This window comes from Bubalus kerabau, chromosome 6 (assembly GCF_029407905.1).
Source record: "Bubalus kerabau isolate K-KA32 ecotype Philippines breed swamp buffalo chromosome 6, PCC_UOA_SB_1v2, whole genome shotgun sequence".
Lineage (NCBI taxonomy): Eukaryota > Metazoa > Chordata > Mammalia > Artiodactyla > Bovidae > Bubalus > Bubalus kerabau.
Genome location: NC_073629.1, coordinates 81,247,013 through 81,272,721, shown reverse-complemented (window position 1 = coordinate 81,272,721; position 25,709 = coordinate 81,247,013). Strand labels below are relative to the sequence as shown.

At 40.5% G+C, this 25,709-nt stretch overlaps 1 protein-coding gene across 4 annotated transcripts in view; it reads left to right on the top strand.

Moving 5' to 3' along the window:
* Positions 1-25,709, top strand: part of CACHD1 (cache domain containing 1) — a 235,245-nt gene that overhangs the window by 169,316 nt on the left and 40,220 nt on the right. For 3 of the 4 annotated variants that reach the window (XM_055585591.1, XM_055585590.1, XM_055585593.1), the window contains exons 5-12: positions 3,122-3,248; positions 5,972-6,116; positions 7,412-7,628; positions 13,588-13,737; positions 18,107-18,340; positions 23,175-23,324; positions 23,955-24,078; positions 24,880-24,997. In XM_055585591.1, the coding sequence (XP_055441566.1) occupies positions 3,122-3,248; positions 5,972-6,116; positions 7,412-7,628; positions 13,588-13,737; positions 18,107-18,340; positions 23,175-23,324; positions 23,955-24,078; positions 24,880-24,997 (1,265 nt within the window). The remainder of the gene's footprint in view (positions 1-3,121; positions 3,249-5,971; positions 6,117-7,411; positions 7,629-13,587; positions 13,738-18,106; positions 18,341-23,174; positions 23,325-23,954; positions 24,079-24,879; positions 24,998-25,709) is intronic. The other variant, XM_055585592.1, reaches the window with a different exon arrangement.

Genomic DNA, 25,709 nt, shown 5'->3' with positions numbered 1-25,709 from the left:
GCCTCTTCTCTCTCCATTTACCTATTTTTGTACCAGTTGTGTTGGCAGTGGTGTTGGGAGAAGGGAGTGTTTATCATTTTTAAACATATTTAGAATTAACATTGGTCTCTGTTGATTTAGTCACAGTATTTATGTGTAACTGGATTTGGCATTAGAAGAAAGTAAGATTTTTAAATGTATTAAACAAAAGTATCAAAATGTTTAAGAAACATTAATAGTACTTCCACGCAGATCTTCCTAGCCTGTATGCTGCAGACATCACGTAGAGTGAATGCCTTGATGGGCAAAGAACTGGGGATCTGTGCTTCAGGGGTACAGAGATTGCCCAGATATAGATCTCACCCTCAAGGATCTTTGAATCTAGGGATGGAGTATCGGAAAGTTAACTGTAAGGACAATAATTCTAACTAGAAGGTGTTGTTGTTTAATTGCTAAGTTGTGTCTGACATTTTTTGCAACCCACTGGACTGTAGCCTGCCAGGCTCCTTTTTCCGTGGGATTTCCCCAGCAAGAATACTGGCGTGGGTTGCCATTTCTTTCCTCCAGGCCATCTTCCCAACCCAGAGATCGAACCTGGGTCTCCTGAAGGAGGCTTCTTTATCACTGAGCCATCATGGAAGCCCCTTCACTGGAAGGTGGGAAGAGGTAAAATGCAGAAGGATGTCAGAGAGTGCAATGACTCTGTCTTGGGTTCAAGCTGCAGTGAGGAAAAACCATTCATTGCCTTCTTCACATGTGTGTGTCCAAGATTGGTGTGCAGAGCAGCTCAGACAGATACAGACCCTGCCCACTGATAACTTCAAGCCTTGCACTGTGCATCGTGGGCTGACAGGTTGGGTGCCTGCCCAGCTTTCCTTCCTGGATGGCTTCCAGCATTTCTGAGGACCGAGTGAGTGTGCAGGACCCCAACTCAAGTTATCTAGTGATCAGAATGCCTAACTGACTCCTGTGAATGGGGAAGCCCCCTCTGGAGTCCTAGCATGGATAATACAGCTGTCACCCACTTCTAGGTCAGGAGGGGCCTGCATGGGGTGCACACAATGATAGATTGATTGCTTCAGGGCCCCAGGTTCCTCATTGCCATAATAACCATCATCTTCTGCTGCTAGTGCTAAGTAACAGATGAGATTTAATCAGATACCAAAGGAATTCTCAGCAGGCGAGTTTGAGGAATCTTGCCTGACACTTAGGCTCTAGTGCTGGAATGGAACCAGAATGATCTTCTGTGGTGAGACTAAATGTATCATGCACTGTGTGAATTCGGATTTATTTTTAAAACATTCTTGTGCTCATTGGCTCTCCTTTAAATAGTCTGACTGTAGGCTGTTTATTGTTACAGATGTTACTTTTACATGAGGTCCCCGAGCTCTCCTTTACTTCCAAAGACAGCATTTGCCTTTTCACTGCCAGTTGACAGGGCTGCATGGAGAAGACAACTAATGTGAGGTCAAGGTTAAGGCTCAGACTCCCAGGAGATGAGACAGAGAAAAACCCTCATCTCTATTTATGCATGTTCATATCAGCATCGGTCTCCAGAGAGACGGTGGTCGTCTGGGTCCGGTGATGACCTTAATAAGGTCTCCTGGCAGAGTGCAGAGAGGGGACAGGTGTCGTGGCAGTGTACTGGCTGACTCCCTTCTGGTCTGTTCTGAGACCTTACGCAAGTCAGCAAGCCTCGCTCCGCCCACCTCCTCATCTGTAGCTTGGGTATGGACTGTGCACTCCTGGGGTATGCGTGAGGCTGCGGCGCACTGTAGCTCCTTGATGTGTGCCGGGCAGGGCAACGGCTAAATACGCTCAAAGGCTTCCCCATTGTGCATTTCACATGATGCAGTTGGAGGACCACTGTCCAAATCCAGCTTGCCACTGATGTTTGCAAATACACTTTTAGGGAACACATCCACCCATACAGTCTTTTACGGATTGTCTGTGGTTGCTTTCACATCATAAGATTGTGTTGGATAGTTGGAACAGGGACCATAGGGTGTGCAAAGCCACAGTTGCTGATCTCTTGGCCTTTTACATAAGTTTGCTGACCCCTGAGCCAGACTACAGGATGGCTGTGTGGCATTCAGAGCTTTGTCTATACATGTTTTGCCAAATAGACCTCATGCTTTCTTTTTTTGCTCCATTTGCCTCTATCTAATTCTTCTGATTCATTGCTTGTTACAGAAGGGCTGGTTTCTGCTCATCCTGTATATCTTGCAGCATGTAAAGCAGTACCCTACACACAGTACTATGGGATACATGAATGAGGTGGTATGGAGCAGAGTGAAAGAGTGTAAGAGAAGAGAGAAAGATTTCTTGGAGGTTTGGGGAAGGATTGCACACAGTATCGTGGCTGCCATTCCAGCTGCAGAACAGGCGCGGGGGATGCTGTACACTTACGAAGGGAGTCATTACCACGTGATGGGCACAACATGGGAGCCAGGACACCCAGACTTGAATCCCAGGTCAGCCAGTTCCTGATGAGGCCTCAGACAAGTTGCTTAAGCTCCATAAGCCTATTTCTTCAACTCCAAAGTAGGGAATGATAAAACCCTCTTCATCCTGGAGTTGTTTTATGGATCAAATGAGATATTGTGAGGGAGTATCTATTGTAGTGTTGGCACATTGGAATCATGCCATAAGCTATTCCTGAATGATTATGGTTCTGGCTTTTTAGGTACCATCCATGCTGTTTCCCTCATTATGAAGCAAACAAGGTCAGCACACAGGTCTGGACTCTGGAGATTAGACTATTAGTATTACTGTCTTCCACCATTAGAGAACATACCCCCAAGCCAGCAAATATACACTGACCCAACAGGGACTAGCCCAGTGAGGATGAGATTAATGCAAATGAGTCACTCATGCTGGAAAAATAATCCAGGACATTAAGTGTCACTATACAATATTAAGAATAATTGCTTCACTTGACTGAAGCGTTCATTACATTTTCCATTCATGGGGGTGTTTTTTTAAGGGACAGAAAGCAAATGTTTAGTAGAAAATTTACAGCCTTAAATCTAGTGGGATTTATCCATACTACAAACCATTTATGCAAAACAGATGCCTGAGGCACAGTGCCTCGTGCACCTGTGGATTTGGTGGTTATATTTCTTTTTCCCCACTCCTCCAGTTCTTGCAGACAACCTGAAATCCAACCCTGGGATTAAGTGGCAGTATTTCAGTTCGGAAGAAGGAATTTTCACTGTTTTCCCAGCACACAAGTTCCGGTGTAAGGGCAGCTATGAGCATCGCAGTAGGTACGTTGACTTGTTTGCCAAAGTTTTAATTACTGCTTAAGAGTAATCTGTATAAAATATAGACTCCTCATTCATCCACACAGCTTTGCCTCCAAACTGTGGTTTTAGAAACTTATCCTGAAATGATTTCACTATTTAACATAGGTGGGTGTGGAAATGCTCAGGAAGGCAAATGATGAAGCCCAGGGCATTTTCAGAAGTATCTAACAAGCCAAGTAAAACAAGGTATTTACTAAGGAATAAAAATAGTGAAGCACTTTAAACTGTTTTGCCCTTCAGACACCTTTGTTGAGAGACAAGTGTAAGAGACAAGTGAGAGACAAAGGTAATACTTTCTCTAAAGACCAGCGCTAGAAGACTTCACAGCGTATCTCAGAGTAGAGCTTGTGATTCACAATTTTCCTCTCTATGATAATGTGCTTGGCCATCCTTTTGATGTTGACATGTCTGCTACTAGAAGTCTGAAGGTTGTCCAGAAAACACTGGATTGAGGATCGTTAACATGCCATTTTTCTCGGGAAATATCTTGAAATGTTACCGCTTAGCCAGAAGGGCGGTAATGGTGAGATAATTTGTATGACAAGACTCATCAATTTACAGAACCCCTTAGGCAAAGATCCTTTCCTTCCGAATCTTCACAGTTTCTCTTTTGCAGTGTTAGATGTTTGGTGCTAGAACTTTTACTTTTTTTTGAGTGTAAATTAACTGCCATCTTTATTTTTATTCTTTCCATCTTTATTTTAAATTATATCTATTTGCTAAACTTACTGTGATAATCACTTTGTGATGCATGTAAGTCAAACCAGTGTACTTCTGTATACCTTAAATGTACACAGTGCTGTGTGTCAATTACATCTCAATATTAGAAGCAAAAAGTAAATTATACCTAAAATTGTCCCCAGGGAAAATACTCCCTCTGTGCTTCTCCTAGAAGGACATTTGTATCATTTGTATGGTTTCTTCCGTTCCTTCCCTAGACAGCATGATGAAGAATTGAGCATCTTGGAGACTGTACCAGAGTCCATGACCTTGGATTCTAGGCCGGCTCATCTCTCAGGAGAGCCCAAAGACACTTTGAACCATCCAATTCTCATTTACTTCTAAGAAGATAGGTTAGATGGCATTCTGCTTTAGCACCTTGTCACAAATTAACATTCACCTTCACTCAGAAGGTTTCACAAATCTCTCCCCCTAAATAGGCATTAATCAGTCCTGAAGCCTCTGTTCCCTTGGCTAAGTAACCTGAGTTTCTCTCCTCATAGATTGCTGTACCCATCTCTTTACCTGTCCTCTGAGGCTTTTGCAGAGTGTGGAGTGGGTTTGCAGCGCATTCCAGAAAGGAACCAATCTCACTGTGAGGACCTCCTCCCAGATTGTACATATAATGCTGCTATTTATGTCTCCCATTAAAGCAGTTTTTAACAATTTACTGTGACAGCATGCAGACATATTCTGCTTTTTGTTTATGTGAGTTGAATTGGAAAAGAGGAGGTATGTCATTTTTTTAAAAAAAAGAATCTGCTCCCCTAGCTTGGAGGACCTAAAAGTTCAGTATTTGACATGGTTGTCAATGGTGGGATAGACAGATTTCCTTATTTTCTGCTGTTTTCTTCGTTTCTGCAGCCACCAATTTTGGATTCTCTTTATTCTATTTCCTTACTTGGCTGAATGGTATTCACTAGTGAAAATATAGTAGAACTCAGTATTAATGTAGGACTTTTGGCTTGAGAACAATTAGTGTAAACTTGGCCCGATTTTGAGTTTTTTGGTGCTTTGCCTGTATTTCTTAATTTGTGCCCAGGCTTTTGTGACTCAACTGGCATCTAACATTTCATGGAAAAATCGAGTGTTTTAAGGGTGTCCATAAAGGAGAGAACTCTCTTGAGGCTGATTTGCTCTCTTAAGCTCCCTCTAATTTGTTCCAGCTTTAAAACTGTGAATAGAGACCTCATTAAACCTCTTCTCACAAACCTGCCTGCACTGCACACTCACAGAAGGCCGCTTTGATGGGAGGTTTTTCTCCTTTGGAGTTCCCCTATCCACCCCCACCCGCTCTTCTTAATGTTGGCAAACAAAAACCTGGCAAGAAGAGTGGCTATCACAGGCTTGGACAAATCTGATGGCACGGTTTTAGATCTCTGATAAGGGGCCTTTTGGTGGCTGACCTGTGTAAACGGCTACAGTACAGAAAGGAAAGGGCCCTCCTAGCAGTGGCTTTTGTCTGGAGAGAGAGAAACCAAACCTGCTATTCAGAGCTGCTCAGCATGCTCACAAATGATAGGCCTCCTCAGTTTTAGCCAAGCCCCACTCAAACTCTGCAGAGGACCCAGCACTGAAAAACAGTGGACTTTTTTCTCCCTGCTCGTATGTCTCTGCTGCCTGTTGGGCCACTCGGTCCATTTCCTGGGAGGGTGGACTTGCACACAGGCTGAAAAAGCCAGTCTTCCAAAGGCTTTGCTTCTTAAAATCTTCTTCGAGTTGCTCTAGTCTTTGGAAGACAAAAGTCACCAGTCCCTGTTGTGCAGACACCCATGATAGTCTCGAGATATTTTCAATGTGCCAGGATAATTTTCTCATTCCATGCTGGTCTCTCCGCCCTTGTGCCAGCCCCCCTGAAACACAGAGGCCAGCACGCCTGCCCGTCTGTAGCACTCGCAGCTGTGTTAGGTCCAAGCCTTTCTCCTAAACCAGGAGTGACCCCTGAGAGCTTCTTGCCCTTCTAGACCTATCTACGTGTCTACCGTCCGGCCGCAGTCAAAGCACGTAGTGGTGATCCTGGACCACGGGGCCTCGGTCACAGACACGCAGCTTCAGATCGCCAAGGATGCTGCTCAAGTCATCCTCAGCGCCATCGATGAACACGACAAGGTATCGATGACCCCAGTGACTCCCTCTACCCTTCCCACTAGCATTGGGTCTTTCTTGAATACCCCTTTAAAAACACTTTATGTTTTATGGTATGTATTTTTCAATCCACCTCTAGAAATGACTTTGAGAAAACAGAGTGGTTTACTTTTTATTCTTGTATCTGAGGAAGTAGCTGCTGATACTAGTTCCAGATCTCTTTTTAAAACCACTCCCACCAAACTGGGCTTCCCTGATAGCTCAGTTGATAAAGAATCCACCTGCAATGCCGGAGACCCTAGTTCGATTCCTGGGTTGGGAAGATCTGCTGGAGAAGGGATAGGCTACCCACTCCCGTATTCTGGCCTGGAGAATTCCATGGACAGTATAGTCCATGGGGTCCCAGAGTCAGACACGACTAAGCAACTTTCACTTTCAGTTCAGTTCCACCAAACTGAGTCTTGTACTTCCTTAATGGCTTCTGTTAAGACTGCTAATTAGCTATAACTTTCACACTGCTATTTATACTAAGGAGGAACAGGGTGAAGGCTTGGACACTAGTTGGTGGCCAGACTTTGTCTCAAGATTGATAGGCGGGGAGGGATAAAAGAAGGCTGCTAGAGGTTTATTAATCTTTAGGACACCTTCGGGATAGGTGTGTTCCCAGCTAATGATAATCTGTCGCCTGTAGACATTTGACTTCTCCATCTCCTAAGGTTTTGCTCACTAATCTAATTGTTTAAAACACACACCCAGGACTTACCTGGCAGTCCAGTGGTTACAACTTTACCTTCCAATGCAGGGGGTGCAGCTTCAATCTCTGGCTGGGGAGCCAAGATTCCACATGCCTCAGGGCCCCCCCAAAAAACAAAACAGAAGCATTATTGTAAAAAATCATTGAATTACAATTTAAAAATCGTCCACATTAAAAAAAAAATTTAAACACACACACACGTGCCTTTTACTGTTACCCTCACCCCACCTCCAGTTGGAAAATGATGATCGTTAGTACTGGTCAAGATTTTTCTGTGTGTCAAATATTGTTTTTAATGTTCTAGACGAACACCATACTCCTGACTTCATCTTGGAACAAAAACAAAACTCTAGGGTCTGAGTCTCTGTCCCTTACCAATCTTTAACTGTTCTTCAAATACGATAGATTGATGCCTCTGGGCTTTTATTTAAACTCTTCAAAACTGTCCTGTAGGACAGTTGTGGGCTTGTGGGCTCTTGTGGGCTCTTCTGAAATGTAAAACACTTTTCCTTGGCAGAATAACAAGTTTTTGTTTGCCTGTGCGTGTGTGTGTTTTCCCCTCCAGATTTCCGTGTTGACGGTGGCAGACACCGTCAGGACGTGCTCCCTTGACGAGTGCTATAAGACGTTCCTGTCTCCAGCCACCAGTGAGACAAAAAGGAAGATGTCCACCTTCGTCAGCAGCATCAAGTCCTTGGACAGCCCCACCCAGCACGCGGTGGGATTTCAAAAGGCATTTCAGCTGATTCGAAGCACAAACAATAGCACCAAATTCCAAGCAAGTAAGTGCCTTTCTCTTACTGCGTGGAACTCATAAACTAGATAAATAATGGCGATGGAAATAGATTGTTAACTGATCACACAACTATGTCCAGAGGGGTTTTTTCCTAAACTGACGGGATAACAATTTCTTGTGTTGTCATATTATCATCTAATAGTAGGAACTTACTAGATTTTCTCATCTTTTCCAATCAAAGGTACTCTGCATGATTTCTTTACTCCCTGAGCCTCTTCTTGCTGCCCTTTTATTAGGAACATGTCCTTGTTTATTTCCCCGGAGAACATCCACATCCTTTTTAATGCTAATTGTCCACCCCGCCTAGTCACTGACTTACAGTGACAGACTGCTTGTGCGCATGTGTGCAGAAACAGGGCAGCCTGAATTCTTGCCTTGATCCTTCCTTCCTCTAACCAACTGTCATTTAGATGAGCACAGCCCTTCAAATGTACAAAGGCACTCTAATTTAATTTTCATGTATTAAAGAAAATTTGGAATTAGGATGCAGGCTAAAGGAAAGGAAAGGATATTTGAAATAAGACCCATGCTTTGAAACTACTGAAAGGAATCTATGTTATTTTCTCTTTTATATTTGATAATCTGTTTGTTGTTTTTTTTGTTTGTTTGTTTTTTAATGAATGTACCCTATTGAGATAAATTTAATGAATATATTTTCAAGCCCTTCAATGTGTCTGCATTAAAACTAAGACAGCATTGATAAATGCCCAGCATAGTGCCGGCACATGATGGGCCCCTGAAGGAAGCTACAGTAATTATTACAAGTAATGATGGTAGATGGTGTCTCATGTTTATGTTTCTCTATATTGTTATCTCACAGCTTCCATGGGACAGGAGTCCATCCATTGCTTCTCTGTTTAGGATTATACAAGGCTGCAGTCTAGGTATCAGCCAGGTCTGTGGTTGCATCTGAGTCCTCTCCTCTTCCAAGCTCAACCATTGGCAGAATTTATTTCCTTCCAATTGTAAAACTCATGTCTACTTGCTTCTTCAAGGTCAGGAGGAGGGCATCTTTCCTTCTAGCTGCTGATGTCAGGGAAGGCTTGGACCCTCTTTTAAAGGTTTTGTCTGATCTTATCAGGCTCACTCTTCTGATTTAAATAAACTACTCTCCCTCATGGTTAACTTATTAACGCCTTAACTACATCTGCAGAATCCCTCCATCTTTGCCATATATGTAGCACGATCACAGGAATAATATCCCATCACCTTTGCCATATTCTGTTGGTCAGAAGCAAATTACTGGTCATACGCATACTCAAGAGGAGGGGATCATAAAACAGCGTGGGTCTTTAGGGTCATCTTAGAATTTTGCCTACTAACCTTGGCAAGCACCAGCTATCCATAACCAATATTATAAGATGCCTGAGTGCAAAGTTGACCCTAGTTCAATGAAGCCAAAGGATAAGGTTGGCCTCTTGAGCAGTCAAGACAGATTGGCTAGTTGGCCAATGCCATTCATCTGTGGGTGCCCTTTACCAGCTGTCATCTGCCTGTCAGCATTCCTCATCAGACGTGCTCTTTTCACTTGATTGTTCAGTTCTCAAACCATCTTTAGAAATGAAATCCAATTTTGGTGATGACACTGTTTAAGTAATAGAGAGAAATGTTAGACTGGCAGCAGCCAGGCAGTGAGGTGTCAAGGGAGCTTGAGGTAAGGTTTGGGGCTTGTTTGGGGAGTGCAGACAGCTAGAGAGAGTATCCTTGATCAAGAAGGCAGCTGCTCTTCTGTTCAGCCTTGCAGGAGCGCCTGTCCAGTGTTGCCAGATCTTCTGCTTTAAGAGAAGCCAGAAATCTGGATTTTTATGTGAAACCCCTTGATTTTCAAATGTTGTCATTTGTTCCAGCTTTAAAACTGTGAATAGAGACTTCATTAAACCTCTTCTTATAAACCTTCCTGCACTGTATGTTAGCAGAAAGCTGCTTTGGCAGGAAACATTTCTCCTTTGGGTTTTGGGGGATTTTCCTAATGTTGGCGAGCAAAAACATGGCAAGAAGAGTCACTGATTAGGACACATTTTGATGGTACTATTTTTTAAATGTGAAAAGGGTCTTTTTCTAGGCCAAGTAAGATGTTTCTAAAGTTTATCTCACAGGCTTCCATTTTACAGTGTGTACTGGTAGTTCAAAGAAAGAAAAACCCAGATTAGGTTGCATAATGAAACACATAGGAATTAGTATTGCCTGGTTTATTAAGGAGAGGTTTGAGGTACTTTCAAGCAATGTTACATAGTAGTTAAGCATATGGATTTTTATTTTCAATCAATGTGTGCTCAAATTCCTCCTCTGAAATTTTTTGAAACTTGTGTAAATTACTTGATTTCTCCAGGTCTGGTTTCCTCCATCTGCAAACTGAGGGTGATAATAAGATCCAGGATCTCATCATAAACATTAAGTACATATTAGCTGTGATTATAATGATATTCAGTTTCCTTTAAGACTTATTGCTCTGGCTAAAGGAGTGCAGATACTCTAGACATCCCAATTTGACCCCTAGCCCAGAGACACTCAAGGACCATTAGTCACCTTGGCTATAGCATAGTAAGGAGTCTACATATTCCTCTTATGAATTTATACGGTACATCATAACTTGTATTCACTCCACAGGCAAGTATTTATTTACTCTACTGTATACCTGGCACTTTTTGAAGACCATTTGGTAGGATTTTCTCAATGAGTAAGACCTACCTTATAAGGTTATTGGAAGGATTAGTCTGTGCATGAAAACCAAGTATCTGCCCCATGTTGATAGCCATATGAACAAGAGCCACATGGCCAAGTCATGGTGGCTTTGTGCTAATCTGCTTTGTACTAATAAGAAAAACTAAAACTTTTATTCAGCGCTGGCTCTTTTTTAGTCCTGTGGTGGATCTGTAACAGATACCATCAACACATTTGGATTTTTTTTCCTAGGTTTGTTTTGGGGATAACCGGTTGAGGGGTCATTTTGTAGCAGAAGGAATATGACAGTTAGGAGTTGGGATCTAATGGCATGGGCAAAGTCCAAATTTGGGTTGTTCTTCACACTTTGACATTGATCCCAAGGAATGCTGGTGGCTTTCACAGGGACTTGTCACATGGAGATGGTTACATTTTCTTCCAGGTACACGCTATATCTTTGCTCTGCCCCAATTGTCTCATCCCTAATATTACTAATCACAAGGCTTAATGTTCCCATGAGTGATTCGAGTGGGGATATCCTAGTAAGTAGAAAAATAAATCAGAGCAAATTTGGCAGATCTGATATGTAAAAATAGAAAAATAACTCAGTTTTGCCTAAGAATGGGGCAGGAACAGAGTCAGGGGCTGGGCAGAGACAGAGAGAATGCTTGCAGAACATGTATCTTATTGTTGGGATGGAAAGAAAATAACACTTGGCAGCTAAAGGAGCTGTAGGCTGCAGGCCTCTGGCTTTCCAGTCACGGGCCTTTGCCTAAGACCAGCTGTCAGTGACAGTGTGTTTTATCCAGAATCATAAAGCCAAGTAAGAAAACCCAGGGGTTCACTTTAGGTCAGTCTTAAAAGTGTCCAGGAATTTCTCACATGTGTTGGTTTGTCTCATACTTTAGATCATATTTTATTTTATGATATATCTGTATCCCACCTACTAGGGTCAAATAGTATTTTTTTCCCCAGTCTGAAACTTAAGTGAGCTGTTTTGCATCCTAAAAAAAAAAAAAAAATGTATAGGACTGTGTTTACAACATTGAAAAAAGACTGACATCTAAGTTAAGACCAGGATATTCCCTAATGATTTTACATCAGGTTTCATACCCTAATTTTAAATATGTAATTTAAATTTGCAGCTAATATTTATTAAGAATCGTTCAATCATCAAAATTAGCTTTGAAGCTTGCTTATATATTAAGTCTTAAGTTCAGCTCAGTCACTTAGTCATGTCCAACTCTTTGCAACCCCATGGATTGCAGCATGTCAGGCTTCCCTGTCCATCACAGACTCCTGGAACCTACTCAAACTCATGTCCATTGCATTGGTGATGATGCCATCCAACCATCTCTTCCTCTGTCATCCCCTTCTCCTCCCGCCTTTAATCTTTCCCAGCATCAGGGTCTTTTCCAATGAGTCGGTTCATTGCATCAGGCGGCCAAAGTATTGGAGCTTCGGTTCAGCGTCAGTCCTTCCAATGAATATTCAGGACTGATTTCCTTTAGGAAGGACTGGTTGGATCTCCTTATGGTCCAAGGGACTCTTAAGAATCTTCTTCAACACCACATTTCAAAAGCATCAAGTTGTTATTATTCAATTCTACATAATAAAGAGTCTAAAATGGAAGTTTTCAAATGGAAGAAAATTCAGTCATTGTATTCTCATCACTGTTAGGATAATTTTTTTAATAATCTGTTCTGGATGATAAATTACCCAACACGCAATGGTTAAGACAATAAACATTTATTATCTCAGTGTTTATAGGTAAGGAATCTGGGCACAGCATGGTTGGGTGCCTCTGCCCAAAGGTATCTTATGAGGTTGTGGTCAAACTGGTGGCCAGAGAGGCTGTCATCTCAGAGTTCAACTTGGGAAAGATCTGCTGCTAAGTTCACTCACATGGTTGCTGGAGGATTCAATTCTGAGGGCCTCAGTTCCTTGCCTCTCATAGGCTAGCTCACAACATTCTCTCTGGCTTACCCAAGAGAGAGCACACAGGTGGAAGCCATGGTCTTTCTGTAACCTAATCCATCTCTTGACACCCCATGACCTCTGCTGCATTCTGTCATTAAATCCAGTCTACTCTCAAAGAGAGACCACACAGCCATATGAATATCAGGAAGTGGGATTATTGGGGGACCATCCTGGAGGCTGCCTCCCCCAGTAGCTAGAAAGCAGTCTCAGATGAATGACCACCATAAGAACCTAAAGAAGCAAGCATATAGCATATCAATCATTATTTCTCAATTAAAAGAACATCTGTGTAGGTAATCTTAAAAATAGATACTGAATCAGAGAATCTCAGGTTAAAAAGACAGTATAAAATCCAGCTGGCTTACTGCCCTCCTTCCATTAAAGCTGTCATTCAGCCCTTGCATCTTTAGTGATAGGAAATGTACCGCTTTAATTTTTGAGGAAATCCTCCTGAAAGAAGTTTTCACTGTGCGCTACAATGAGTTCTCAGTCATTAGCCCTAGCTGGAGAGTCATTTTACTCTAGAGTCTAGGTGCTTCTTCATGCCAATACAAGGGTTTTCTTTTTTGTTTTGTGTTAAAGTTTCTTTCTTTTACTTTCTATTCACCATCATACTTTTGCTTTCACTCTAAAATTAACCAATTAGCCCTCATAGCAACCCTATGAAGTAAATACGGTCATTATCCTCGTTTTGTTTTAGATAAGGAAATTTTGGCATAGAAAGGTTAGGTAATCTACCCAGATACTACAGGCAACTTGGCTCCTATGTCCACGTTTTTTTCTTCTTTTTTTTCACTGCTTTTCTACACTGATGAATTTCAAAACAGAAATGTTTTTTTGGAACTGCTTAGCATAGAGACAGATAACCTTGCAAATCTCAGTAGTCTCTGGAAGAACCATCATTTTAAAGCCTAGTTCCCCCAAAATATATATTCCTGGTGAAGATCCTGGGTCACTGGGGAAAGAGTAAATCAGGTTCTGAATGCTGTATTTCAGAAGGCAGGAGAGATATCTGTTTGGGATGGCTGAATTACCACGACCATGGATGCTTGGAGGTACTTGCCTTCTTTGATCTAGTAAACTCATTAGGAGCATCTCTTTACCTGACACTGGCTAAATGAGGCCTCGTGGCCCAGTACAGGCCAGCAGAAGCAGGGAGATGAAAGTTCAGCATCAGACAGGCAGGAGTAAGAAGAGTGGGCCCGGCAGGTCCTTGAGGCAGGAAAGTCCAATGGAAGAGAAACTTGAGTTGCTGCCTTTAGCCAGCCTCTGATGTAACATTCAGTTTGTATGCGTTTGTTTAGATACAGACATGGTCATCATTTACCTGTCCGCTGGCATTACATCAAAGGACTCTTCAGAAGAAGATAAAAAGGCAACTCTCCGTGTCATCAATGAAGAAAATAGCTTTCTAAACAACTCTGTGATGATTCTCACCTACGCCCTCATGAATGGTAGGTAGTGTTTCGAGATCCTTTTCTTTCAGATAAAATGTTCTCTCTAAGTGCATGCTGCTTTCAAAAAATAAGAAAGAACCGTCACAGGGTGCTTTGATGAGGTTATAAGGAACAGATTCCTTCCCAAACCCAGCTTTCTCCCCCTTATATGGATACTCAGGGCATGTGTCAGGATGTCGCTGTCTCTTCATCTCTTTGTCCAGTCAGCTCTTCATTTCTAAAACTTCTGAAGTTACATGGTCTTACACAGGCATCTGTGCAGCTCCTTTTTTTTTTTTGGTTTCTCCATATATACTTGGATTTTGATACTGTATGAAGCTTATTAACTTATCTCATTGATTTAAGATCAGGAATCCCAAGTACTAACCTAGATTATTCTGTAAAACCAGGACTGTGAATATTACATTTACCTGCAGAATCACCAACTGTGCCGGTTTCTCCCTATCCCCTAGCGTAGCTGTGTCGTGGCAATGAGATGTGTCTACTTGACAGAGTTCTTGTGAAGACTAACCCCGACGTAGAGTGAGCACCCAGGATGGTGCCAGGCACTTGCTAGGTGCTCATTAAAGTTGATTGTGTGGCTGTTACATCACTCTGAGAGAGAGTTTACGAAACTGGCAAATCTGATAGAATACTCAATAGTTTCCCTTCAGCAATTTAACCATCCTCCAGTCTGACAACAGCCCAATTTTCTAGCTCCCTGCTGTGTCTTGTCCCCTCCACCCCCCAACCCCCATCTATGAATACACAGCTCTTCCTTTTCTTCTTTGGGCCCCTTGCTCTCAGTGTTCAAAGTGGCCCCATTCTCTTGTTCTTGAGAGAACACATCTTGATTTACAGTCCTCCTCACCTGTTGTCTCTTATCTCCCCTCTCCACTTCCAGATTTCTGTGCAGAACCAGCTGGCTTGAGGGGCACTGGTTCTTATATTTTAATGGGATAAGAATTACTTGTAGATTCATCTTTAAATGCAGACTCCCAGGCAGTGTCTACTGATTTGTGATCAGACCCTCCTAGATAAGTTCCAGGAATCTGTATTTAGGCCAGCATGATTGTTTTCCAGATATTTTGTGGACTGCTCGCACATGGAAAAACACAGGGGCTGACGTCTAGAGGTTTTCAGTTTTGGTCTGCATTTGCTAGCCATGTGGCTTATGGCTAGTTATTTAATCTCTTGGGGGCCTCACTTTGATCGGTCAAATGAAAAGAATAAAATCTCCGTAGGGTTGCTCTGATAATAAATATGCAAGATATGGTGTGCTTATGAAGCACACACCATATACAACATAGTGTGCTGAGATCTTAGAGCTGTTTTATACAACATCTCTTGTCTTCAAGAAGCCCTTGACCCAGTGAGGAAGACAGACAAGGCAAATGAATTAAAGGTAATAGAACAGGTGTAAGGAAACATAAAAGGAAGTGATCATGCCTTTTCCATGTGTCTTGAAGGTCTACTCAGGCAGATACTGAGCAGTTTTCTTGCATCACCCATCTCTTCACTGGTCCTAGATCTTCCCATGGGAGTATCATATGCACTTGCTGTGCCCCTGATAATTCCACTTTTTGAAACTTCTGGTTACTTCCATAGCCACTCTCATCTTTCCTCTTTCTTCCCATAAGCTAGCCTGACACACCTCTCTGAAAAGTATCTCTGAACATTACTCAAGAGGGTTGACACATACCCTTAATTCTGTCAGTTCAAATAGGGAAGCAGAATCACAGTGAAAATTGTGGTATATCAAATTAATTATCAGAATAAGAACATGAACTATTGATGAGAATGTAAATTGGTGCAGCCACTATAGAAAACAGTATGGAAGTTTCTTTAAAAACTAAAAATAGAGCTACCATATGATCTAGCAATCCCACTCCTAAACTTCCATCGGAGAAAAACAAAAGCTCAAATTGAAAAAAAAAAAAAATACATGCACCCCAATGTTCATAGCAGTACTATTAATAATAGCAAAGACATGGGAACAACCTAATTGCCCATCAACAGATGATTGGTTTAAGATGTGCTAAATGTATGCAATGGAATATTACTCAGCCACGAAAAAGAATGAGCCATTGTCATTTATAGCAACATGATGAACCTGGACAATTAAGTCTGAAGTAAGTCAGATAAAGAAAGACAAACATATCGCTTATATGTGGAATCTTAAAAAAATTAAAATAATACAAGTGAATCTATATATGAAACAGATTCACAGACATAGGAGACAAACCTACAGTTACCAAAGGGAAAAGGTGTCAGGGAGGGATATATTAGGAGTATGGGATTAACAAATCCTAGTATACATAAAATAGATAAGTAACAAAGATTTACTGCATAATGCAGGGAACCATATTGAATATCTCGTAATAACCTATATTGAAAAGTAATCTGAAAAAATATATATGTATATAACTGAATCACTTTGCTGTACACCTGAAAACAACACAATACCTCAATTTAAAATAAGAGAATAAGAATATACACAATTATGGGGGGAAACTGGAAGAGTAAATATGCAAAGAGGAATTGACAACTCAAAGGTTATTAACCAGCTCTGATCTGGGTGAACAAGTTGAAGTTTGCAAGGATATCTGGAGACTAGGACCACTGCAGACTGTGTAGGAAGTCTGGTGTAGAAGTCTGAGAAGTTGTTGTCCCTTTGTGGCTGCTCTCTCTGTGAATTCTCAGTGAAGCATCTGGAGTGAGCCTGCCCTTGGTTGTGTTGCCCTTGGTGAGTAAGCCAGCAGTTGGGAAAGGGAACTGAACACAAATCGGAAGAGTGGAATGAACTGGAACTCTCAGGTCCCTCTGTGTCTGCCTCTTAACGTCTCTGGCTTCACCTCTCAAGTTACAGCACTTCACTTTTGGCCACGTTTAACCTGGAAGCATAGAAGAAAGGGGATTCTGGGAAATGTAGTTTCCAGCACGACCACATTGTCGATAGAATAATCCAGTCTGCCACCCTACTTACTCTGCTGCCACCCCTGCATAATGCTTCATAATGGAGTGACATAAAATAACCCAATCCTTGGTATCTTGTGCTGTGCTCTTTGTCTGGTAGATATTCCTGTTTGTTACTTTTCTTGTACATTTTGAAAGAGCCATGCAGTACATGACAAAGAAAGGAAATGTTTTTATCGCCTCAAATTGTCTCCTTTTATCATTCACCCCTGTAAGCTTCTCAAGGGTGTAAGATCAGGGATCAATCACATCTTATGTGTTGTCTTTTACTCTGAAGTATACCACTCACCTCCCATTTCAATTCTGTGTCAAGCAAAGGCAATGATAATCTGATTCTGATTCTCCTTTAGCATTGTCTGAGTGGAGCAAAATCCAAATTATTTATATACAATGTGTTAAGAAAGAAATTATATCCATTAGATCCTGCCATGATTTTAGAAATGGACTTCCAAAGCTAGAAGTATATATATTTCCTATTTAAAAATGATAAAGTCACTGAAGGTAGGTGAACCATGAACTTTTAGATTTTTTAATGACTAAACAGTTCAAGAACATGAGGCAGAAATCTTTTTAGAACTCATTGGTAGAATTTCAGTAGTGACTGAAATAACTTGAATTTGTTTACAATGGTACCCATATGGGATCAGTTACTAATCCTTTTGACTGTGTTCCAACAACAGCAAACCAAAACTTTAAAAAAGGTTTATTAAATTTATTTTTGTGCTATAGATTACAGATGTAGAACAATACATCCCAGTATGCCTGAATCTTTTACAAAGATTTTAAAACTCTCTAAACATAAAAAATATATATTAAATAAATCAAATCCAGTATTATCCCTACAATATAAAGCATGAAAACATTTGTAATTAAAGTGAGTTTAAAGAAATGGGGTTTGGAGACATCACTAAATACAATCCATAATTCTTTCATTTAGTTGCATGAGACTTTGGCAAGTGTTTAATAGGCAAAGAGGTAAGAAATGAAATGGCAAACCTCAATCCTTTAAAACTCTTACAACTTCATCTACTAATTTAAATTAAATGCAGACTTGTTAATCATGACTTTTGCTTTCAAATATTAAATGCAGAAAATTAATTTACATTTTATAATTAAACTTTCAAGGAAGAAATCCTTGCTGAATGGGGCTCCTCTGTTTAGTCATGTGTTTTTCATCATTGCCTTTTGAAGAATTCCTTTGGCCTCATTACTATTTGAGGAAAGATCATGCCTTCAGCTTTGTTCCTCTGCAGGAACTGGTATCTGTGTCCTGAGTCCAGATTGTCTCTGCAAAGATCCCTTTGGCACTGCAAGACCTCATTGAGACCCTTATTAGATCTAAATGACAAGGCTATCCTATGGATATACACCAGTTTGTTTTACATTGTCTTCCCTTGGCTTTCTATTTCAGATGGGGTGACTGGCTTGAAAGAGCTGGCTTTTCTAAGAGATCTGGCCGAACAGAACTCAGGGAAGTATGGCGTGCTGGACCGGATAGCCTTGCCTGTGATTAAGGGCAGCATGATGGTGCTGAACCAGCTGAGTAACCTGGAGACCACAGTTGGCAGGTTCTATACCAACCTTCCCAACCGGATGATTGATGAAGCTGTCTTTAGCCTCCCCTTCTCTGATGAGATGGGAGATGGTGAGTTTGGAGAAAACTTCCTACTGAAGGAAAGCAAAAAGAAGTGGACATGAGTCAAACAGAAACTTTTAAATGTTGTTCAGTATTTGCCATGTGAGCTTTAGGGGAAGTGTGGGCATCCCTTTCTCTGGTCAAAGGATTGTGTAGCCTCCCCGCCACTGGCCCAGTGAGTACTATGTTCTAGAGCAGAAATCCGCAGCCTCATTTCTTCCTCATTGCTCTAGCCTCAGTCAACATACTGGGTCTTGGGATGGGAGGTGGGATGGAGATATAAGAGGAAGGGAACTTATGTATACTTACGGCTGATTCAGGTTGATGTGTGGCAGAAACCAATACAACATTGCAAAGCAACTATCCTCCAATTAAAAATAAACAATTTAAAAAAAAAAACATAATGGGTACATCTAGACTCTTTGTGAGGATTCCCCCCAATCTAAAAGTGAATTTGGTACTACAGAGTAACTTTGCATAGCAACCGGTAAATAAGGCAGAAGTTCTTGGGATTCAGCATCAAAGGCAAGGCAACACAGTGTAGTCAAATAGATACAGGCCTGACGTGGAGAGGATTTCAAATCCTACTCTACCACTTGTTATTTTTAGTAATGTATTTAATCTTGTTAACTCACATTTGGTTATCTGCAAAAACACGACATCTTTCACATAATAAGTCTTTGGGTTATTAAGTTTATAAGATTTCAGTTCAGTTCAGTTGCTCAGTCGCCCATGAATTGCACGCAGCACGCCAGGCCTCCCTGTCCATCACCAACTCCTGGAGTCCACCCATGTCCATTGAGTCGGTGATGCCATCCAACCATCTCATCCTCTGTCGTCCCCTTCTCCTTCTGCCCTCAATCTTTCCCAGCATCAGGGTCTTTTCCAATGAGTCAGCTCTTTGCATCAGGTGGACAAAGTATTGGAGTTTCAGCTTCAGCATCAGTCCTTCCAATGAATACCCAGGACTGATCTCCTTTAGGAGGGACTGGTTGGATCTCCTTGCAGTCCAAGGGACTCTCAAGAGTCTTCTCCAACACCACAGTTCAAAAGCATCAATTCTTCGGTGCTCAGCTTTCTTTATAATCCAACTCTCACATCCATACATGACTACTGGAAAAACCACAGTTTATTAGTGTCCAAAATACCTTTCAGTAATAATTAACTGGTCTACATTTATATATTTTGTTTTTATTATTACTACTATTATTGTCATTAATATCCTGATGTCAGGTAAAGTGTTTAATCTTCATATGATTAAATTTTTAGCCTTTAAAGCAGGAAAAATAACATTTCCATCAAAGCAATTGTGAAGATTAAATCCACTAGTGTATTTAAAGCATCAGGAGGAAAGTCAGGCCAACAATATGTGCTCAGTAAAAATACAATTTTTCTTTTCCTCCTCAATTTCTTGCTTATCCTTTTCCCCTACATCCTTCCCTCTCATCTTCTCTTGATAAGGAAGTTTAAGAGGCAGCTAATTACTAGGCAATTAGTATTGCCTAACAGCATCACCATATGAGATCTTGTTTTTAAGTTCCATTTGCTAGGAATTTTCACAATATTCAGAGAAAACTCACATATAAAAATTAATAAATCTTATAGAGGCTATGATTTATAGAAGTTCAGTAGATATGTTCTTTCCAGAGGGAAGAAGCATGGTAGCTACTGCCACACCTCAATTTCTTTTTCCTTCCTAGTTCTGGCAGGGCCAACAGATGTGTATAGAATAGAAACTCATGCCTTTACATAAGGTTATTTCGTTTTATAGGGAAATGTCAGGTCTTAAACGTGAATGACAATTTATGCATTTTACCAATGTGGCTGAATGCCAGTCAAGTATTTTGTCAGGCAGGGATGGACAAGACACATATCTCACCCTCAAGAAGTATTTTAATCAGATAAGAGAAAAATAGATCAATGGAACATGACAATTCTGTGTGAAAGGAAATGAGACAGGTGTAGAGACTGAGTCCTGATCAAGCAGAGCAGATTATGTAGTCAAGTTCAGTTACCGTTAGCGGTATCAGGTAGAGTGGGACCTTCCCCAAATTTTCCATCCAGAAGCTACCATGTATGCTTTAAATTAAATTATATGGAAAGCTGATGCTTTCCAAAGTTTAGTCCTTAGGGCCTGTTTTATGACTCCCAAGCAGTGGGTTTCAATCACTATTTATTGATCTGCTGCGTTCCCCTACTAGAGTATATCATATTTATCTTTGTATTTTCAGTCCCTGGAATTACTGGGTGATACTTCCTCTAACTCCATGACAAGGGGACCCTGAGTCTAAAGAAACTCATGGTTATACCTGTGGTGGATTCATTTTGATATTTGGCAAAACTAATACAATTATGTAAAGTTTAAAAATAAAATAAAATTAAAAAAAAAAGAAAAAGAAACTCATGTTTAGATGGCTCTAATTCAAGTATCAGTTACTAGACATATTTCTTTTAAAATACAAGTCTATGTACTTTAAAGTAGGGAGGGTGTATGGGTATTTCATTAAGTGTAGCAAGAGCTTAGCATTCTTTATTTGCCACAATGGGATAAACAGTCTTCTGTCCAAATTGATAATTGAAAAGTAAGACTGCCTTTCTTTTATCAAGCTTGCTCTCAGTATGTCCAGAGGAGAACAGAAATTTGAAGTGAGCATGTGGTCCCCGAGTATTTCTGTTGCACTTTACTGCTCTGTGAAAAAAGACTTTCTTCTTAGACTAAAGCCCAGGGGAATGTGGCATGCAGACTGCGACCTCTGTTTCCTGGCCCTCATAGCAATGCTCCCATCATTTATAACCCCTTTGCCCAGGGATACCTGAGCAAAAATCTCCAAAATGTATTTTTAAAAGCTTCTTAGATAACAATTATTTTTAAATGTTTTAAAACCAATAGATAGCATTCTGAAAATTGACTACTTAAAGAATGCTTTTGAATTTATAATAAATACCCATTGCATAGCTTTTCTGTTTTCTTGTCTTACTGAGGTATAATTAACATACAACAGAGCATTTGTTTTAGGTATACAAAATGATGATTTGATATTTGTATATCTTGCAAAACACTGCAATAAGTTTACTGTATACCAACCACCTCATGTAGTTATAATTTACTTCTTGTGTTAAGAACTTTTAAGATCTACCCAAAGCAACTTTCAAATGTGCAATACTAATAACTATAACTATAGTCCCTATGCTGTACATTATATACCCAGAACTTACTTGTCTTACAGAAGTGTATCCACTTCTTCCTTCCAAGTGGTACATTTAATTGGTCTTTGCAGTCACAACAACTCAATAATATTTTGAGTGGACATCAGACACTATTCTCTCTGTAGAAGTCTTCAAGGTGATTTAAATCCCTTTCCTAGGTGTTGATAAAAGAATGGCTTTCTGCCATGCTAGTAGGCATGAACATGTCATCAAGCATTGTAAGACATAAGAGCAAGATGGAGAGAAACTATCCATCTTTTTGTTCTAAATTTTATTTAGAACCATGTGTTGTTCAGTCGCTAAGTTGTGTCTGACTCTTTGTAACCTCATTAGAACCATGGGATTGTAGAATTGTCAGGGTCCTAGAGATCACTTTGTCTCAGCTCCCCATATATAATGCTCAAGGAGACGCATTCAGGGAGGTGGCACGTCTTAGCCAACTCAGTAGTAGAAATGAGAAGAGAGCCCAGTTGTTCTTCTGCTCCAGGCAATGCATTGACCACTGTTCGTGCCTTCAACTTCTGTAGGTCTTCCTCCCCTTGGCTTTTCTCTTTCCCTATGTATCCTATTGTATGGCCTGTGAGCTAAGAATGGTTTTTATGTTTTTAAAGATTTGTTAGAAAAAAAAAAGAAAAATACGCACCAGAGGTTAAATAGCTCATAAAACCTGAAATATCTATCTGACCATTTATGTAAATGTTTGCAAGCTTTTGGCCCAAGTGACTAGAAATACATTCCCTTAGAACTTTAATGTCTCCTTTAGCTGCTCAAAATTCTAAGTGGCCAGATCATAAGATTCTGTACCTTTCTATGTTTTATTTTTCTCATTATCTTTCTGGTTTTTTATAGGACTCATTAATAAAATAGAATACCTTATAAGCTTTCCTTTATCTGTAATCTCTTTCATTTAACATCCCCTAGAAATGAGTAAGGTAAGCTTCCTTGGTGGCTCAGCAGTAAAGAATCCACCTGCAATGCAGGAGACGTGGGAGACAGGTTCAATCCCTGGGTTGGGAAGGTCCCCTGGAGAAGGAAATGGCAATCCAGTCCAGTATTCTTGCCCAGAAGCTTCTATGGACAGAGGAGCTTTGTGGGCTACAGTTCATGGAGTCACAACTGAGCCCAGCACAGCACAGAGATTGGTAAGGTTATTACTGCTGTGTCCTTTAAATGGACATGAAGATCGAGTTTCAAAGTTATGTCCAGTATCATATGTATGATACATATAGGGCACAGTTGGGCTAGAGCCCAGAATGTTAGATTCTTTGTCCAGTGGTCTTTCAAAGTCAGTTGAATCATCCCCACTTTGGAAGTAGAATGATACATATGTTGCTGATGTTTCGTATGGATCTGGAGTGTCGTATCCTTTTAGGTGAAAATATAGTGGAAAAGGTACAAATTACCTCCATTTAAGGTAATGAAGATGTCTGAATTCCTAAAGAGTCTATTTCCCTCACACTCATAACTCCTTTATGCTGTCAGCAAAGGCGGGTGCTTGGTGACTGCGGCAGACAGGAAACTTCAGAGCAAACTAAGATGCTGTTTGCCGCGTTCACAGTGCCTGGAGCACAGCACCAGCCTTTGTTCAATGCCTTCTCTGACATGCTTTGATTTTTTAATTTGTTTTAACCCGCAGGTTTGATAATGACTGTAAGTAAACCCTGTTATTTTGGAAACCTCCTTCTGGGAATTGTAGGTGTGGACGTGAACCTGGCTTACATCCTTGAAGACGTGACGTATTACCAAGACTCCTTGGCTTCCTATACTTTCCTCATAGATGACAAAGGTAATCTACTAAAACTTACATAGCAAAGAACGGTTTCTTTAACATCCTGAAGAAAAGTCATCTGCAGAGATTCTGATACTAACAATGTAGGAAAATAATGGTATTTGTAGAAAAAGTGTGACTAGGACTACTTATTTGTCATAGAGCACCGTAACGATGGCAGAATGCATCTGAAGATCGTGCATTTGTTTCTATCTTGTGTTGAGGGGTAGGTGATAGTTACTTATAACCATCAGGAAATTAGACTTGAGGATTGAATGAAACATAGAAGTGATCCTTTGGCTCTTTCTTTGGTCTATATTGTTTTCTTAATATTTACTGACATTAAGGTTTATGTGATAGATTTTATGAAATGAAAACCAAATGGTCAGTACCTCCCAAATATTCTTGATTAGGGAGATGTTCAAGAATTGAATACATCTTGCTACACTTCCAAAGTTTTATGCAAGAAAACATAAAACAAGTTCAGGTTTTATTGGACTGCTGAGTTCCAGACTGAGTAGCTGAGTGTTGAGCAGCCCTCCCAGAATACCCCACATTTCAAATCTATGATGAGCACTTTTATTAGAATCAGTTCTTCCTACAACGTGTTTCCCATAGTTTGTGTGTGTGTGTTTTTTCTTATTACAGGGTATACCCTTATGCATCCATCTCTTACCAGGCCATATTTACTCTCAGAACCCCCCCTTCACACTGACATCATTCATTATGAAAATATCCCCAAATTTGAGTTGGTTCGGCAAAATATCCTAAGGTAAGGAAAAGGTGAGGGTCATAATATCTTGTTTTTTTCCTCTGAGAATAGGATCCGCCGAGGTCAAATATGAGTGTTTATAATAAGAAATAAAGCAAGTATATAAATTATTTTAATGTTATCAGGAGTATGGTTTTTGATAGAAGAATAGTAGCCAAAATTTTGTTTACTTTGTAAAGTAGGTAAGATCTCGTAGAACTATTATTTGGGGGGAATGTCTTATAAATCAAATTCTTATGTTCACATTGCTTTTCGTTGTAAAATCAGATATATCTCATCTCATTTTTAAAGATACTCCAGTTATACCAAGTTGGAAACTGTTGGCAAAATAAGAGGTTACGTTGAGGACCAGCTCTAGAGCATGCCAAAAAATAGCTTGGCAAAGCACTGTCCATTCCAAGTTGACAGCACAATCATATACAACATTTTCTCTTGAAATAAGGAACAGATTGGATTTTTTCCAACCATGATACATTATTTTGGCAGATGGTAACCTATAGAGAAACGGGTCTTTGTGCTCATTGGTTGTAAATTAATGACTGAGTGATCTGAGACAAGTTAGTCTCTGGAAAGAATTAGAATCAGGGGGCAGGGGTAGAGAGGAAGGAATGTTTTCAGTGCGGAGCTGACATAATGCTTTTACAAAATCGAAAATCTCATGTTATCTCTTTCAAAAGTGATGAGCTTCATTGCTTTTCAAAATCAGGAGGTGGTCAGTGACTCACAGCGTCTTCCCTGCCTTTAATTAAGTGCTTCATTTTATCTTTTGCCTGAAGTATTTCATTCTGTTTGCCAATGCAGCCTCCCTCTGGGCAGCCAGATTATCGCAGTCCCTGTGAACTCATCTCTGTCCTGGCACATAAACAAGCTGAGGGAAACTGGAAAGGAGGCCTACAATGTTAGCTATGCCTGGAAGATGGTGAGTGCAAGGAAGCCTCCTTTGCTTCAAGGAGGTGTAGGATGCAACATTCTTCCTCATGCAGAAATTCTAGGGAACTTCAGCCTGGTAATGTTGCTAATCTGTTTTAAAGTGATTGAAAAAAGAGATTCCATAGAAATGTTATATTTTTTTCCTTTTTTGTTTATAAAACCATTAATTACTCATGAATAAATCAAACCATATTAAAAAAAAAAAATAGATAGTGAACTCTGCCCTTCCCCCTCCCGAGTTTGACCTCCCATTTCCCAGAAGTAACCACTTTGATCAATTTCAGGATACTTATTCGTCACACACAGGCATGTATCTCTATGTGTGAAAACACATTCATTGGCTCTGTACCACATTACATAGATCGACCAAATTTCTTCTGAGTCACACGAATACACATTTAGATTGTATCCAGTTGGAGCAAGGAGATCAAGCCAGTCCATCCTAAAGGAAATCAACCCTGAATACTCATTGGAAGGACTGATGCTGAAGTTCCAATACTTTGGACACCTGATGCGAAGAGCCAACTCATTGGAAAAGACCCTGATGCTGGGAAAGATTGAAGGCAAAAGGAGAAGAGATCATCAGAGGATGAGATGGCTAGATAGCATCACTGACTCAATGGACATGAGTTTGAACAAACTCTAGGAGATGGTGAAGGACAGGGAAGCCCGGTGTGCTATAGTCCATGGGGTCGCAAAGA